We start from the raw sequence: 14,113 nt of genomic DNA on the forward strand, positions 1-14,113 counted from the left end.
GGATGTTTTTTTTTAAGGATCATCCCCAAGAAAAAATGTATTGACTGCAACTCGATGTGTATGAGTTAAAACTACATTTTCTCTTCTCAGCGTCTTTGTAGATATTTTGAAATTAGAGCAACAAAGATAACTCTTTTGTTATGGCACTAGCATGAGTTCTCTGTCACTGGCTAGACATCTACAGTAGGAACATCATATTTTATGTTACAACTGTATCAAATGACTATACAGTATGTAATGTGAAAGGGGTAGCTCGTAGTGACGAACACATCACCTGACTCTACAGTTCCCCCTCAGCTCTACAGAGCGTTTTAGCTTCTTTCATAATGCAAATTTACCGTTTTGGTCACTCTCAGTCACCACTATCATCAACATTGTTTCCAGCCGCAAAAAGCTTTTTAATTTAAATTTTGAATTTTGAATTTTAAAAAAACTCCATAAAAAAGCCTTTCTTTTATGTCATTTTTCAGTTTTTCAAGAATCGGTTTAGGAATCGGAATTGTTTTAAAAGTACCGGTTCGGGATCGGAATTGTAAAAAACGGTACCCAACCCTACTCCAAATGAATGTTGGTCTGTGTCTGCTGATTTTGTAAATAAGCAACTGTTTCAACTTTATAAGGTGAGAATATGTCAGTGTTGTTTACAGCTTGTTTCTGCTGCCCCCAAATGGCCCAAAAAAATCAGCTAATACTGATTTAAATTGTGTTAAAAGAATTGTGTTTTATGAAATAGGAAAGTTGAGGGGCTTTTTATTCTGTGCAACAAATGTTTTTGAAACAAATCACAATACTTGCTCAATGCATTGTACAACATGTGTATTGTTTTTCCTCTGAACGCCATTTCAGAGTCCAAATCAATCAGTTAAAACATAATGAACCAAGTTGAAAAACTTGATATGATAACTTCAGGTATCATTGATAATGATACCTGAACCTCTTCTCTTGTTTTTGTCTTCCTCACTTTATTTAATGTATCTTTCTTCAGCCATTTACAGCTTCATCAGCCATAAATTACATTGCTAGATGCTCACGCCACCCAAATACAACATCCCCCTCTACAAGTCACCTAACCCTCACCCTCTTTTCCTTCTCTCCCTCCTTGTACTCTCTCAGGTCTGGCCCAGTGTGCAGAGCTGTGCTGGCAGCTCCGAGGGCAGGCAGACAGGAGACAGGTCCCAGGAGCAAAAGTGGCCTTGCAACACAACATTGGCTTAGGAGGAGCTGTGGTTGTCACTCTCTACAGGTTGGGATTCCCTCAGGACGCCAGGTGAGGAAGTACTTACAAACTAAGTACTTTGTTTTTAGTTCTCTTAGATACTTTGTATAGTATATATTTGATAAGTGATCATTGTTTTCAGGTTCTAAAAGGCAGGTAAGCTACTGCTGACTAATGGCGCTTTTCCATTACGTGGTACCTGCTTGACTCGCCTCGACTCTACTCGCCTTTTTTGGTTTTCCATTACAAAAAAAAGTACCTGGTACCTGCTAACAGGTACTTTTTTTAGTACCACCTCAGTCGAGGTTCCAAGCGAGCTGAGCCAATACCAAAAGGAGACGTGAAAGCAACAGACGGGGGTGTCCTGAACAAACCTGCCGTTTTTTAAATAGTTTAGCCAGCTGTGTTTTTTTTTTTTTTTGCTGCTTCATTTGAAACAAAATGTGTCTTCTGGCTGTGGCAGCAACACACCTTCGATGTTCTGTGTGTGTGTGTGTGTCGAGTTAGGTCACGGCAGTTTACTGCACCGCTGCTATGACGACCAGCCATGCTGAGGCGGTACTAAAATCAATGGAAAATGGACACAGTGAGTAGAGTCAAGGCGAGTCGAGCAGGTACCATGTAATGGAAAAAACGCCGTAACACGCCAGAGGCATAAGATTGGTTTCTATATTTTACTATTACAGTTCTTCTCTTCATTATTTGGCCTTGTGCTGTAGATACATTACAGTGCTTTGTATTATTTATTTATTTATTGTATTTGCACACATATATAATATTGCATATAAAATCCAGATAATGGAAAAATAAGAGATGTGTTAGGAGAGGTCAAGAAGCCTCAGGCTTATTACATTGCTTTGTAAAGCTACATTGCCTTATATTGTGTACTTTGTATCTAGCTGTTCTTTCTGCTTCCCACAGTTCCCACATAGGTGCAGTTCTTACCAGCTCATTCAACGATCTGGATGGGTTTAAAGCTTACCCTGTCTTCAAAGAGATAGAAAAACGTCTACAGGAGGTACTGTATAGCAGCACACTGTCACAAAAAAAGTCCCCCTAACACCTTAATCTAGCTACTGTGTTTGATCCTGTAAAAGAGTGGGTTTGCATCTAATTAAATACATCCATAGATTTTTTTTTTTTTTATGTTCCCTTTTCTTCCTTTTAGTCGACTGATCGTTCCATGTTATGCAAATGTCCCCATAAAACGAAAGGAAGAAGAAAACATACTTTATTAATCCCCGAGGGGAAATTATTTATTTTTTTACACTTTGTTATTAAACACACTAGATGTACTTTATTGTTGTTGACCCATCTTTTTACAGATTATTTTATATTTTAGCATTAGGCATACAGTTACCTACATGAACAGATGATGCTGTACTGTAACAACTGTGTAAATCTGATCCTATGAAACTCTTACAGCATGCTAAAGTTTTTTCTTTTAAAGTGAAAAGCCACTAGCCTAGATGGTGAAATGCTTTATCTCTTCTTGTGCTGGTGCAGTATATAGCTGTGGTGCATTGCAGATATACCATATGTTTACATGACAGGAAATGGCTTATCTTTACCTTTTGAAGTCACTAGTACACTGCTAGGAAAGTACTGTGAAGTGTAGGGAAAATGCCATGCATGCTGCTCCAGTGTTTTTCAGTGTTTTATGGTCTTTATTAAGAGACGGATGCAGCTTGTGCAAATGTCCTACAGCCAGTTTATCCACCTTTTTTATTGAATCTTTTCCCTCATGCAGTAAGGTGAATCAGAGCAACCTCTTGTTCTCAAATACAATATGAAAAGTTACATAAAAAGTCAATTTTATTTATTCCCAGCTAGAGCTCAAGGCGGTTACATCACACTGAGATAAATTTATAACCTCTATGTTTGTGTTACCCTAGCCATATTGTGGGAAGAAAAGGTAGGGGAACATTGTGGCTGTGTTGTATTTTTTTATGAGGTAACGGCTTATTTGAACTCTCTCTTTTTTTACACATGGAACCTTAACAAATTCTGGTTCACATATCTGTAAGCAGTTTTTGGCATTCATACATAGAACTCCTGTATGGAAACTTTCTATGTTTATTCACACATGAAATAACAGAGAAGGCTCTTTTTTTTACGTTTTCAGTTGTCATAAAGGTTGTCTAAAAGATGATTTTAAAACCTAAATTGTATAATGTATAACTGGTTACCCACATGGTTTGAATGCAGATCTTAGGTACTGCTGGGGGGGAAGGATGTACCCACTTCAGCACCCCCAAGAGCCATCAAAACTCTCCATAAATGTCTTCATTAAATTACATTAACATGATTTCAGATGGCATTCTGCTGCCTAGCTGAAAGTCTGATGGTGCCTAATATTTTTCTTATAGAAATGCTTGCACTGGTAACCTCAAGTGTGGTTCTTAAAAATCACTGAAGCTATATTAAAGACTTGCACACATCATTTATTACAAAGTTTTGTTAGATTTAGTATCATTCCAAAATCTTAATTTACATTTTTCATTTTCACTGTATATGCATATTGGTTCCAGATATTGGTTATCAGTTTCATTAACTACTAATAATCGGTATCAGTCTTGAAAAAACAGTTTTGGTCAATCCCTACTCCAAGATGAACGAAGAATCAAAAAACAGAAAACTCTTGATGAATTTAAGTCAGTTCTTCGTTCACCATGGAGGCATGCGAGAAAAACATATTTACAGGGTGAAGTCTTCAGAACATCTACATCCCTCTCCAAATTATATTTCTTCACCAATACATGCCAGGTTTCCAAGGTTAATTTTGTGATTGAGTTGAGCTTTTTCAAATCTTTCTTGAACATATCCCAATTTGCAATCAAATTCTGGACATGGCATCTTTCTGTACTGAATTTAATATCTTTCCATCTGGTCTTGTATCACACCAATATACCCAAGGTCGGAGCTCGGCAGCATAGTAATAGGGCTGGGAAAAATGACCAAAATCTTCTATCCCGATAGTCATCTCATATCTCAATTACGTGCTTTGGCGTATCAGAAAAGATCAGGTGGACCAGTTCTTTATGTGTATTAGTCAGGCTGGTACCAGAAGCCTCCTTTATAAATGTACAAACAGTTCTTAAAAGGTAGGCCCACTTTGTCATAAATAACACCCAGGCCCCCCAACTGTGTCAGAATATATATGTTTGAATGCCTGTAGTTTAAGGAATCCTGTTGTATTTTAATTTACATAGACATCCTCAAAACCACTTGAGCGTGTGGTTTCTCAAGATGTCAGTTATAACCTGCACGGGATGGTGACTGATGCTTCGGGTGTTGGTGCAGACCAGAGCTGCTTTACAATAATTAGGTCAGTTGTAAAGCGTGGCATAGAGCTGTTTGAGTGGCCTGGAACCCTCGGGTGGCAGGATTATACATGTGGAGCATATATTCTTATTATTGTTTTAAATTCTACTCACTCCTGTATGTCCAACTCCCATTCCCTTTCTGCACTTGCCAATGTGATGTTGAATAATAACTGTGTTGCCCACTTGTGGATTATTAGAATCTGTGGCTCTGAACAACTACAGGAAACTTCAATTTGATGTGTGGTCATATTTCTCAGGAGCGGACATGATTTGGTGACTATCTGGTCATTCATTCCCTATGTTTTCAAGTGGTGTCTACAACTACTATGTCATTCATTATGTCAACTCAAACCCCTTCTGGACTCTCTGCAGGAAGGAGAGCAGCTTGTCAAGAAGATTGGTGGAGTGTTTGCCTTTAAAGTGAAGGATGGACCAGATGGGAAAGAGGCGACCTGGGTCGTGGATGTGAAAAATGGCAAAGGTTCTGTCACCAGTGATCCAGGTGTGTATCTCAACGGAGGTGAGGTATGGAACGGATGTTATATTCCGTTACATATGATGTCCCTAAAAGAGCTACATGCACCAACATATTACCTTTTTGTCTGCATTTATTATTGACAGAATTAAATGTGGCTTTCACACACACACGCACACACGCACACGCACACACACATCACATTTCTTGCATGTGATACTCGTGGTCTGTATTGTGGATGTAAAAGATGTTCCAAACAGGAAACCAGGATTGAACCACTTTGTTCGGCTCTTGTTCCTTGAAGCTCAAAGGATAAATAGGTTGGATCCCCTCAGATTAAGTCCCGGTTTAAAGTCTCTCAATTTTAAACCGGGACTTAATCTTTGAATTGATAAACTCGTCACCTTTTGTAGCGCTGTCTTCATTTTAACAGATTTAGGGAATACAGGGTTATGGTTAAGATTTAATTGTTTTTTGGCTCCAGATGTTAGAAATTGCATTGGCGTTCTGGCTGTGTAATAGGTGGTCTTATAAAACTTACCAGTGACGCTATCAAAGAAGTTCATCGCAGAAAATATCTTTTAAATGTCTTCTTTGGATTTAAAGACCGATAAAGCTGATTTTAATGAACATCAAAATATGACACTAATTCAAATAAAATAAAAACATGACCCAATCTGTTTTCATCTATTTGATGCCTTAAGCATTTTGATATATTGTCGAAATGGCAGAGGCAGAAGATAGATAGGATATAGATAGATTTTTATTGATCCCAAAAATGGAAAATTACAGCGTTACAGCAGCAAAATTTCAGACACACAGCACACATACAGAATATACATGAAATAATAGGATACAATATACATGAAATAATAAATAGGAGAACAAATATTTAAAATATATACAAGTTAGGAATAAAAATGTACAACTACTTAAATAGTATTAATAAAGATGTAAGTAAACCTATTGTGCAAGTTGCACTTAGTGCGGTTGTGTTATATGAGTCTTATCTAACACTCAGTGATGAAGTGTTAAAAAGTTGTATTGCCTGCGGTAGGAATGATTTCCTGTAGCGGTCCATGCGACATCGAAGCTGTTGTTTGTGTCGCTGGCTCCGATGCCATCCGATGGCTCCATGAACATCTCCAACATTCTGCTGCACACGTTGATAGATCTCAGCTTCCTCAGGAAATAGTCTGCTCATCCCCTTCTTGTTAACAGCAGTACTGTTGATTTTCCAGTTCAGCCTGTTGTCAATGTTTACCTCAACCATATCCACATCTCCACCAAGAATGCAAAGGGGCTGCGGAACCGTTCCCTTCCTCCTAAAGTCAGTCCCCATCTCTCTGGTCTTATCCACGTTCAGCTGCAGGTGATTCTTACCCGCCCACTCCACAAAGTTGTCCACCAGCGCTCTGTACTCTCCCTCCTGTCCATCCCTTATACACCCAACAACTGCAGAGTCATCAGAAAACTTCTGTATGTGACATGACTCTGAGTCTGTGGTGTATAAGGTGAACCGAAAAGGAGACCGCACAGTCCCCTGTGGAGCCCCTGTACCACTCACCACCACATCAGACAGAACAAGGTCCAGACGGACAAACTGTGGTCTGCCTGTCAAGTAGTCATGAGGAGACTGTGTGCGCACCAACACCCATCAGCTGCAGCTTCTCACCTAGTAGTAGTAGTGGCGGCTGGATGTAGGCCTGCACGATAAATCGTTATAAAATCGCGATCTTGATTCACCCCTGTTTGCGATTTAATTTTTAAATGACTTCTCATTTCATTTTACGAGCCGACTGTTTTAAAGCGATCCCAAGCGCTGCAATGCTCTGCCTTCTAGGTTCTCACAAAGTTCAGGGCTTCACCCTCAGCAAATGACAAAGCGCCTTTTAATCACGTGTTTCACTCGTCGAGCATTAAAACTCCCTCTGGGTTTTAATGAGCGTCCGTCTTATTTCCCAGAGACGTACATTCCCCATAATGATCGCTGGCGTCTCCTCCTTAGTTCCTTCGGGATTTCAGGCTTGCCCCCCGGCAGCAGCACAGGTCGACACAGCGCTATCAGCTGATCGCATGTGTAAACAAAGTCCCGCTGCATTGTGTGTAACTCGCAGTTACAAAAAACGACCAAAGTAAGAATAGAACTAATAGAAAAGTTCAGAAGTTGACAGAAGCCATTTCAACACAGATGTTCTAAGTGACCATAAAAAAAGAAATGCACTTAAAGACCAAAAAGTGACTAAAAACACACAAAATACAAATACACATCAGGAGCTGCTGCAACAGGCTACCACGACAAAGCGGCATCCTGCCAAAAAAAAAATCCTAAGGAGTTGCATTTTGCCTTTTTATAAGCTAATTTTGGCCTCCACACACCCTCATATGCTACATGCACACACACTCTCTCTCATGAAAACCCCCTGACTTTTTCTTCCATTAGGCTGCGGTCCCCTCAACCCTGTGATGTTCTCTGGATCTAAGCCATTTTTTCTGAATTTAACATTGCCTCTCCATCTGACTCATTGTTCAGGAAATGGAAAGACATCAGACGACAGACAAGAAGATAAGAGAAAGATTTTTGCCCTTAAAAAATAGGGAAAGCTGTACTGGGTCAAGAAACTTGATGTTGGTGTGGTAAAAGTAAAAAATCAGGTGCTTTTCGAAGTTGGGCTTACTTTTAATTGAAGTCCATGGTGTGGTTTGGCAGTCTGAAATGCATCCGAGGAACTCTGAATATAAGTTAAAAAATAATGCATGGATAACCTATGTGTTTCAACTCCAAGGGTTTTCTTCAGGGTGAAGAAAGGAAGTATTCTGCTTTTATAGGCTGTTGGGGATTTCCTCCTCTGTGTCCCCCCTTTTGGGACAATGTGTTTGACTCCAATAAAAGACCTATATATCCCAGCGCATTCGTTAAATTGGTATTACATTGATCCTAAGCAAGAGCCAAATAAGACGATAAGATGAAGTCAAATACATTCGTTTCGTTTCAGTCAAGCATCTGAGTTTCAATACACAGATCTGTGGGATCACAAAGCACGCAGAGACTAAGTTTCCCTAGCAACAGACAAAAAAGCCAGAGCCAGTCCACGTATCTCTAGACTGTCAGACCTTGTGAACCCCAATCTATTCTTCCCCTCTTATACTTTCTTTCTTGGGCCCCCTCTTCTTCTTCAGCACCAGGACTGCTATCTTTGCTCGATGGTGTTTTAAGCCCCCAACGTCGACTTCAAGGCAGCGCTGGGACCGTCGACTTAAAGGCACCTAACCATTGCCTAATCCTAGTGCCTTCCAGGCAGCGCTGTCTGGAAGACGACGTTGGGGGCTTAAAACACCAAACACTGCTATCTTCACACAACGCCTGCCAGGGTGGGGGCCACTGTATTACAGTATGTCTCATCTTCATTTGCGCTCACGCAAAACGGTACATTCTGTTCCTGTTTCGTCATTATTACTTAATGTACTTTGCTCGAGGCCACTGTGACCCCAACTATCTTATATTTACCACTTAAGCTAAACCATCTGTGCGTCAGAGTTTCCTTTATTCGGGGAACCACCATCTCTATGACAGCACACAACTCTGTGCAATAAGCATACAACAAAACACACTTGGTCTCTACCTTTGACATTCTCATTATATTTATCTGCAAATAGTTAGAACATTATTCTAAGCCTGATGGTGGTATTCAGACATTTTGTCCTGGGAAGCCACAGAACATGGCAGGGCCCATTTTTATAAAGTTTTTTGAATTGTGCTTTCAGCTTCAGTGAAAGAAACTGCATTGGATATGCCATACACAACATGTTTTGACACTAATGGAAAGTTTCATCAAAATGGCATGTGGGCTCTGGAGTGCTTTCTATTTAGAGCATTGTAAAAATGGTGACTAACATTTTCTTCCTGTGTGTCTTGGTGTACAGATAGCACCATGCACTTCTAGGGCCCTATCTTGTGCCCATGGGTGTGCTGGTCTTACAGGGAGGTGTGTTCAGGTGCATTCTTGGCGTATTGCTATCTTGAGGCAGCGGGAAGTGATCGCGCCAGTGACCAACAAAAACCTGGTCTAAAGTCAATAGCACAGCATTTCATTGTTATTTTAACAGCAAATTGGTAAAATGCGCCTAGGCTTATGCACAGTGCGCACACACTAAGCTTGTAACACACACACACAGGGAAGCGCAGCAGCACACAAACATGCAAAAGATTACAAATAAAAATATTACGGTGTAAATCCGCCATCATAATAGCAATACGCCAAGGTACAAACACGCCTGGCTTTTAAAGGGAATAGGAGATGACACTCTGATTGGTTTATTGCATGTTACGCCCAAAACACACCTATGAATTAATGAAGACACTAAGTACAACCCTTTGGAACCATGCGCCCGGCGCACGGACCCTTTTTTTCCACCGTCAAACTAGCAAAAGTGGATTTGGACACACCCTAAACACACCTGCGCCATGCGCTTCACGCCGTGCCCTTAGATCGTTCAAATAGTAATGATCATAAAAATGAAAATCATAAGTAATGATTGAGATTATTTGTGTATTAGTCTATACATTGGTTTTCAGGATAATACTGCATATTATGCCTTTTCATGTGTGTGTATAAGGAACAGAAAATATGCATTTGTTCCTGTGTCTGTGAAGTTTTAATTTTTATTTAATTTTTTTTTTTTTTAAATATCTTTTATTCTTTTAGTTTTAAGGAAGACAGTTTATTCAAGAAAATGGAAGCAACTTATTCTTCAAAAAACAACACCCACACAATGATGAAAATAAATAAGTATACAGATAATTAAATAAATAGAACAAATGAAAACGGAAAAGGATAAGAAAAAGAAAAAATAGATAAATCAAAAACAAATTAGGTTATACAATAGTTATAAATTAACAAAAAAAGAAGTAAAAGCCTAAACATGTTACCAAATGAATGAATACATGACCAGCTATCCAGGCAGTGAAGTGTTGCAACATACCACTTGAATAAGGGTTTCAGTCCAAAAAATCCATAAAGGCCTCTGAATTTGTAATTCTGATGGATTCCATATATTGTGGAAGTTCACCATAATAACTGAGCCTTTTTAATTCTTTTCTTTTTAGGTAAAAAGGCAGACTGCACATTATCCTTGAGTGATGGCGATATTCTGGATCTGATGACAGGAAAGTTGAACCCACAAACGGTATGTAGTTATGCACTAACCATATCTATCTGCACTCACATGGTGATGCGCTTATTGTTTTTAAAGTGATCTTATAAATATGACTAATATAATAACATAAATATAGGCTGCGCTTACACAGATCAGGAGATAGATTTCCAACAATTCAGGTTCCAAAACGGTTTTAATAGAAGCTTTTTTCAATTAATACTAAAATCACATATCCACTATCACCACATTTTATGGTTGGTTAGTTTGCTTTCACCCCATAAACAAACTGCATCACGGTGCAGTTGGAAATGGACCTCGGTCCAGCTGTTCAGTCCGTACCAAAGTTTGATTGACAGCTTTCACACCAGCCCAAATGAAATGATGAACTAAATGGGGGGGGGAAGCAACAGTTTGTTTTAACCAAACCAAACCGGTTATGTGAAGGCACCCTGAATTCCCTGGATTTGTGTCTACACACGTCAATCCGTCAAAAACTGCTCTCTGTTCTGGTGCCGATTTTTTTGGGTCGCCAACCTCATAGTGTCGTCCCATAGACATGTTTCTTTTCACTGTCTGTTGCGTATAAATGGTTAAATACATGTCTGTAGGCCAGATTACCACCTGTGTTCACCAACTTAATTAAGTTTAATGGTTTCTGTATGGACGCATTTTCATTTAGTCAGGGGAATTCTTAAAGTAACAGGAAACTCAGAACTGTGCATTCTCATTACTGGTACATAGGTGTTAATTGGGCTGGCCTCCTCATGAGTTCCGGGAAATGTGATCAATTTCTGACATGCTGTGATTATTTTGCTGGCAAAGTGCAAATTTGATTTCTGCCAGTGCAGCCGTATCCAATTGGCAATTAGACGTGGAGAACCTCTGTATACAGCCGCACAGACAGTGAGAAAGCATGTTGGAGTGTAGACGAAACACTGCCTACACTAAGATTATACTGATGCCAAATGAGTAAAAATGGTGTGCTCAGGTAATTTATTTGCCCATGTGGGAGCATGTAACCTTCTGGCTGTGTAGCCATAGATACAGAAACCTTTCTACGTCTATGTGTGTAGCTGTAAGTGGTTTGTTATCCAACTCTCTACATTCTCTGCTCTCCATAGTTTGAGGGCAGGAATTAACAAGTTCAAACGTTTGCCACACAGCTGGTCCTAACAGAATAGAAAGGTGGAGCTAATTGAGTTGTGAAAGGTGTCAAAGTGTTTGTTAGAGGCTCAAAGCTGCAGGTATCTGAACCTGAATGTAGTCTCAATCAAATCAATGTGGGAAACATTAGATATTACGTAATCTTAAAAAGAAATAGCTGCATTTGATAAAAACATAGATATAACTGTACAGATGGGCGTTACTACCTTCTGGACATCTCTGCTCATAGTAAATTTCTCTAGTAGGCTTGTATGCTCCATTAGCAACTGCAAAAGAATCTAACAAACCACAAAAGTTAAAACTTGGTTTGTGCTTGCCATCTTTTTATCTGAGAAGACTGATTTAAAGGATTGCAAAATTTGGGATGTGTATTAAAAAAAATTACTCTCCGCTACGTAAAGTTACTCTCTGCTAAATGTTACAGACCACACCACAGAGCAGAAGAAACTGTTGCAGCTTTTAAATGGTTTTAATGGAGATTGGCATAACTTGAAGTGCATGTTGTTGGCTAGGTCAATGCCAACAAAAGGAAATAAAGTGTTCAGTCCAGAAGACCCAAAAGCCTCAGTCCTTGCTCTGTTTTTAATTGTTTCTGCCACTCAGAGCCTAGAGATTAGGCAGTTGATAGCTTATCAGTCTTCACTTAAAGGGATAGTTTGGATCGTAGAAGTGGGGTTGAATGAGGTACTCCTCCATAGTCAGTGTATATGGTACAGTAGATGGTGGTCGGCACGCCCCAAGTTTGGAGAAGCAGGAAGGAGTACCGACACAGAAGCTAAGCAATGTACTGCTGAGGATTTTATTTTGTGACTTTGAGGAATCTGAACTAACCATTTTAAAACACCAAAATCACACAACACAAACAAACAGTGGTAGACCAGCAACTAGGGGTGCACCAATCCGATATTAAGATCCAGTTTTTTTTTTTTTTCCTCCATCGCAGCACATCCTACGTCATTCGTCAGCAGCACGTTATTTTGTCTTCGTTAGGAAAGTAATGTTTAGTTAGGAAAGTCTGGTGCCTTTAGTCTCTTCCACATGGTGGAAGGAAGGTATAAGGTGGAAGGTATACAGTTTATTATTAATTCAACAACGGTATCGGATCGGTATCGGGTATCGACAGATACACAAAGCCCAGGCATCCGTATCGGTATCGGGACAGAAAAAGTCGGATCAGTGCATCCATACCAGCAACACCTGTGTTCTGTGAGGTAAAATTACTGTTTTTGTTAAAGGAGTCAGGTGGCTTTGAAGAGAGCATAGATAGATATAACGGCTTCAGTTCCCCGTCAGAAAGGGCTGTCTGACAGCATCGTAAAGCGGTGAAACTATTCTAAATTTAGCGTACACTTTTTCAAATCGATATTGATTTTTTGAAGTTACGTTTTGCCATCCACAGCAGTACATTGCTTAGCTTTGTCTGTATTCCTGCCTGCTTCTCCAAACTGGGGACATATAGACCGCCATCTACTGTAGGAAATACACTGATGATGGATAAGTACCTCATGCAACCCTGCTTCAAAAGATCCAAACTATCCCTTCAACACGAAACATAATTTAGCACTTTATATTGTATTATTAAAAGCTTGATTTGAAGTTAAAAGTCAAATTTGTAATCTTTTTGCTCTTAACTCCTGTCCGCAGGCGTTCTTCAAAGGGAAACTGAAGATCACTGGGAACATGGGCATAGCTATGAAGCTGCAGAACCTGCAGTTTACACCAGGCAAGGCCAAGCTGTAAGACTCTTAGCTAGCTTTTTGTCCTCTGAGCAGCACTTAAAGGACAACTTAATTCCTCCTAATCAACAAGCTCATTGAATACTTTGATAATGCGTTTGATCTTGAGACGATCCATCAAGTTTCAATTCCAGCTGCTACTTTGATATCAGAGCACACTCACCACATAGTATATACATAATTGTTAATATCCTGGTATATGTTGTTTAATCTTCTTGACCCATCATCTTTTATTCTGATATCAATTCTGAAACATCCAGTCTTTAGGAGCTGCTTGCTCATATGCAACATCAGTGCAAATTTCAAAAATATGTGGCGCTGCTCCGTGTTTGATAAATCATGTAGTTAAAACACTCAATGTGCCTCTAATTTCTGTCTATAAAATTCAACTCATGGTTTAAAGCCATTTTTGGCCTCAACCATTTTGATAGATCATTTTGTATAGAATATATGTCTGTAAATGATAGGAATTATCTAATAAAAAAAAAAATCATTCACTGACGATAACAATGTCTGACATTTATTTCCCCCTTTTTAAAGTAGGTATTTCATTATTTACTTCTTTTTCTACTTCATCATATTGTGAAACAGGTTCACGGTTGAGTGATAAGTTTGATTTGACTGTTACAGTGTGAGATCTTAAATACTTCTCTTTATAAAATACTACTTTGTCTTAGTAGTAGAAGAAGGTATTTGAGCCAATATTTTTTTCTATGTTATTATATTTTCGTAAATATCTAACTATAAATCTGTTAAGTCTGTCTGTCTGTGTCTGTCGGTCTGTGTGTCCCACATGCGCAGTAAAGGGTAGGGAGTTGCTAGATCCCTAGAGGGCTCATAAATTGTGGTTGACTGGCTACCAGTGTCGTGCTAAAAAGTGATTGCTGTCTACTCTATATGCAAATGATGAAATTAATTGTACACAAACTATGCAAATAATGAAATTAATCGTACACAAACTATGCAAATAATGAAATTAATCGTACACAAACTATGAACGCAGGCTCTTGAGGTCTCCAGTACATTGTTTTGTTGCCGG

General features: G+C 39.2%; 1 protein-coding gene across 2 annotated transcripts in view; it reads left to right on the forward strand.

Annotated features, from left to right (window-relative positions):
* scp2a (sterol carrier protein 2a) overlaps nucleotides 1-13,835 on the forward strand; it is a 27,635-nt gene extending 13,800 nt beyond the window's left edge. The window contains exons 12-16 of one of the 2 annotated variants that reach the window (XM_078264530.1): nucleotides 1,114-1,267; nucleotides 2,138-2,234; nucleotides 4,915-5,062; nucleotides 10,125-10,204; nucleotides 12,983-13,835. In XM_078264530.1, coding sequence (XP_078120656.1) covers nucleotides 1,114-1,267; nucleotides 2,138-2,234; nucleotides 4,915-5,062; nucleotides 10,125-10,204; nucleotides 12,983-13,078 — 575 coding nt within the window. In that variant the 3' untranslated portion in view covers nucleotides 13,079-13,835. The remainder of the gene's footprint in view (nucleotides 1-1,113; nucleotides 1,268-2,137; nucleotides 2,235-4,914; nucleotides 5,063-10,124; nucleotides 10,205-12,982) is intronic. The other variant, XM_078264531.1, reaches the window with a different exon arrangement.
* Nucleotides 13,836-14,113: the final 278 nt, after the last annotated feature.

This window comes from Sander vitreus, chromosome 12 (genome assembly GCF_031162955.1).
Source record: "Sander vitreus isolate 19-12246 chromosome 12, sanVit1, whole genome shotgun sequence".
Taxonomy (NCBI): Eukaryota; Metazoa; Chordata; class Actinopteri; order Perciformes; family Percidae; genus Sander; species Sander vitreus.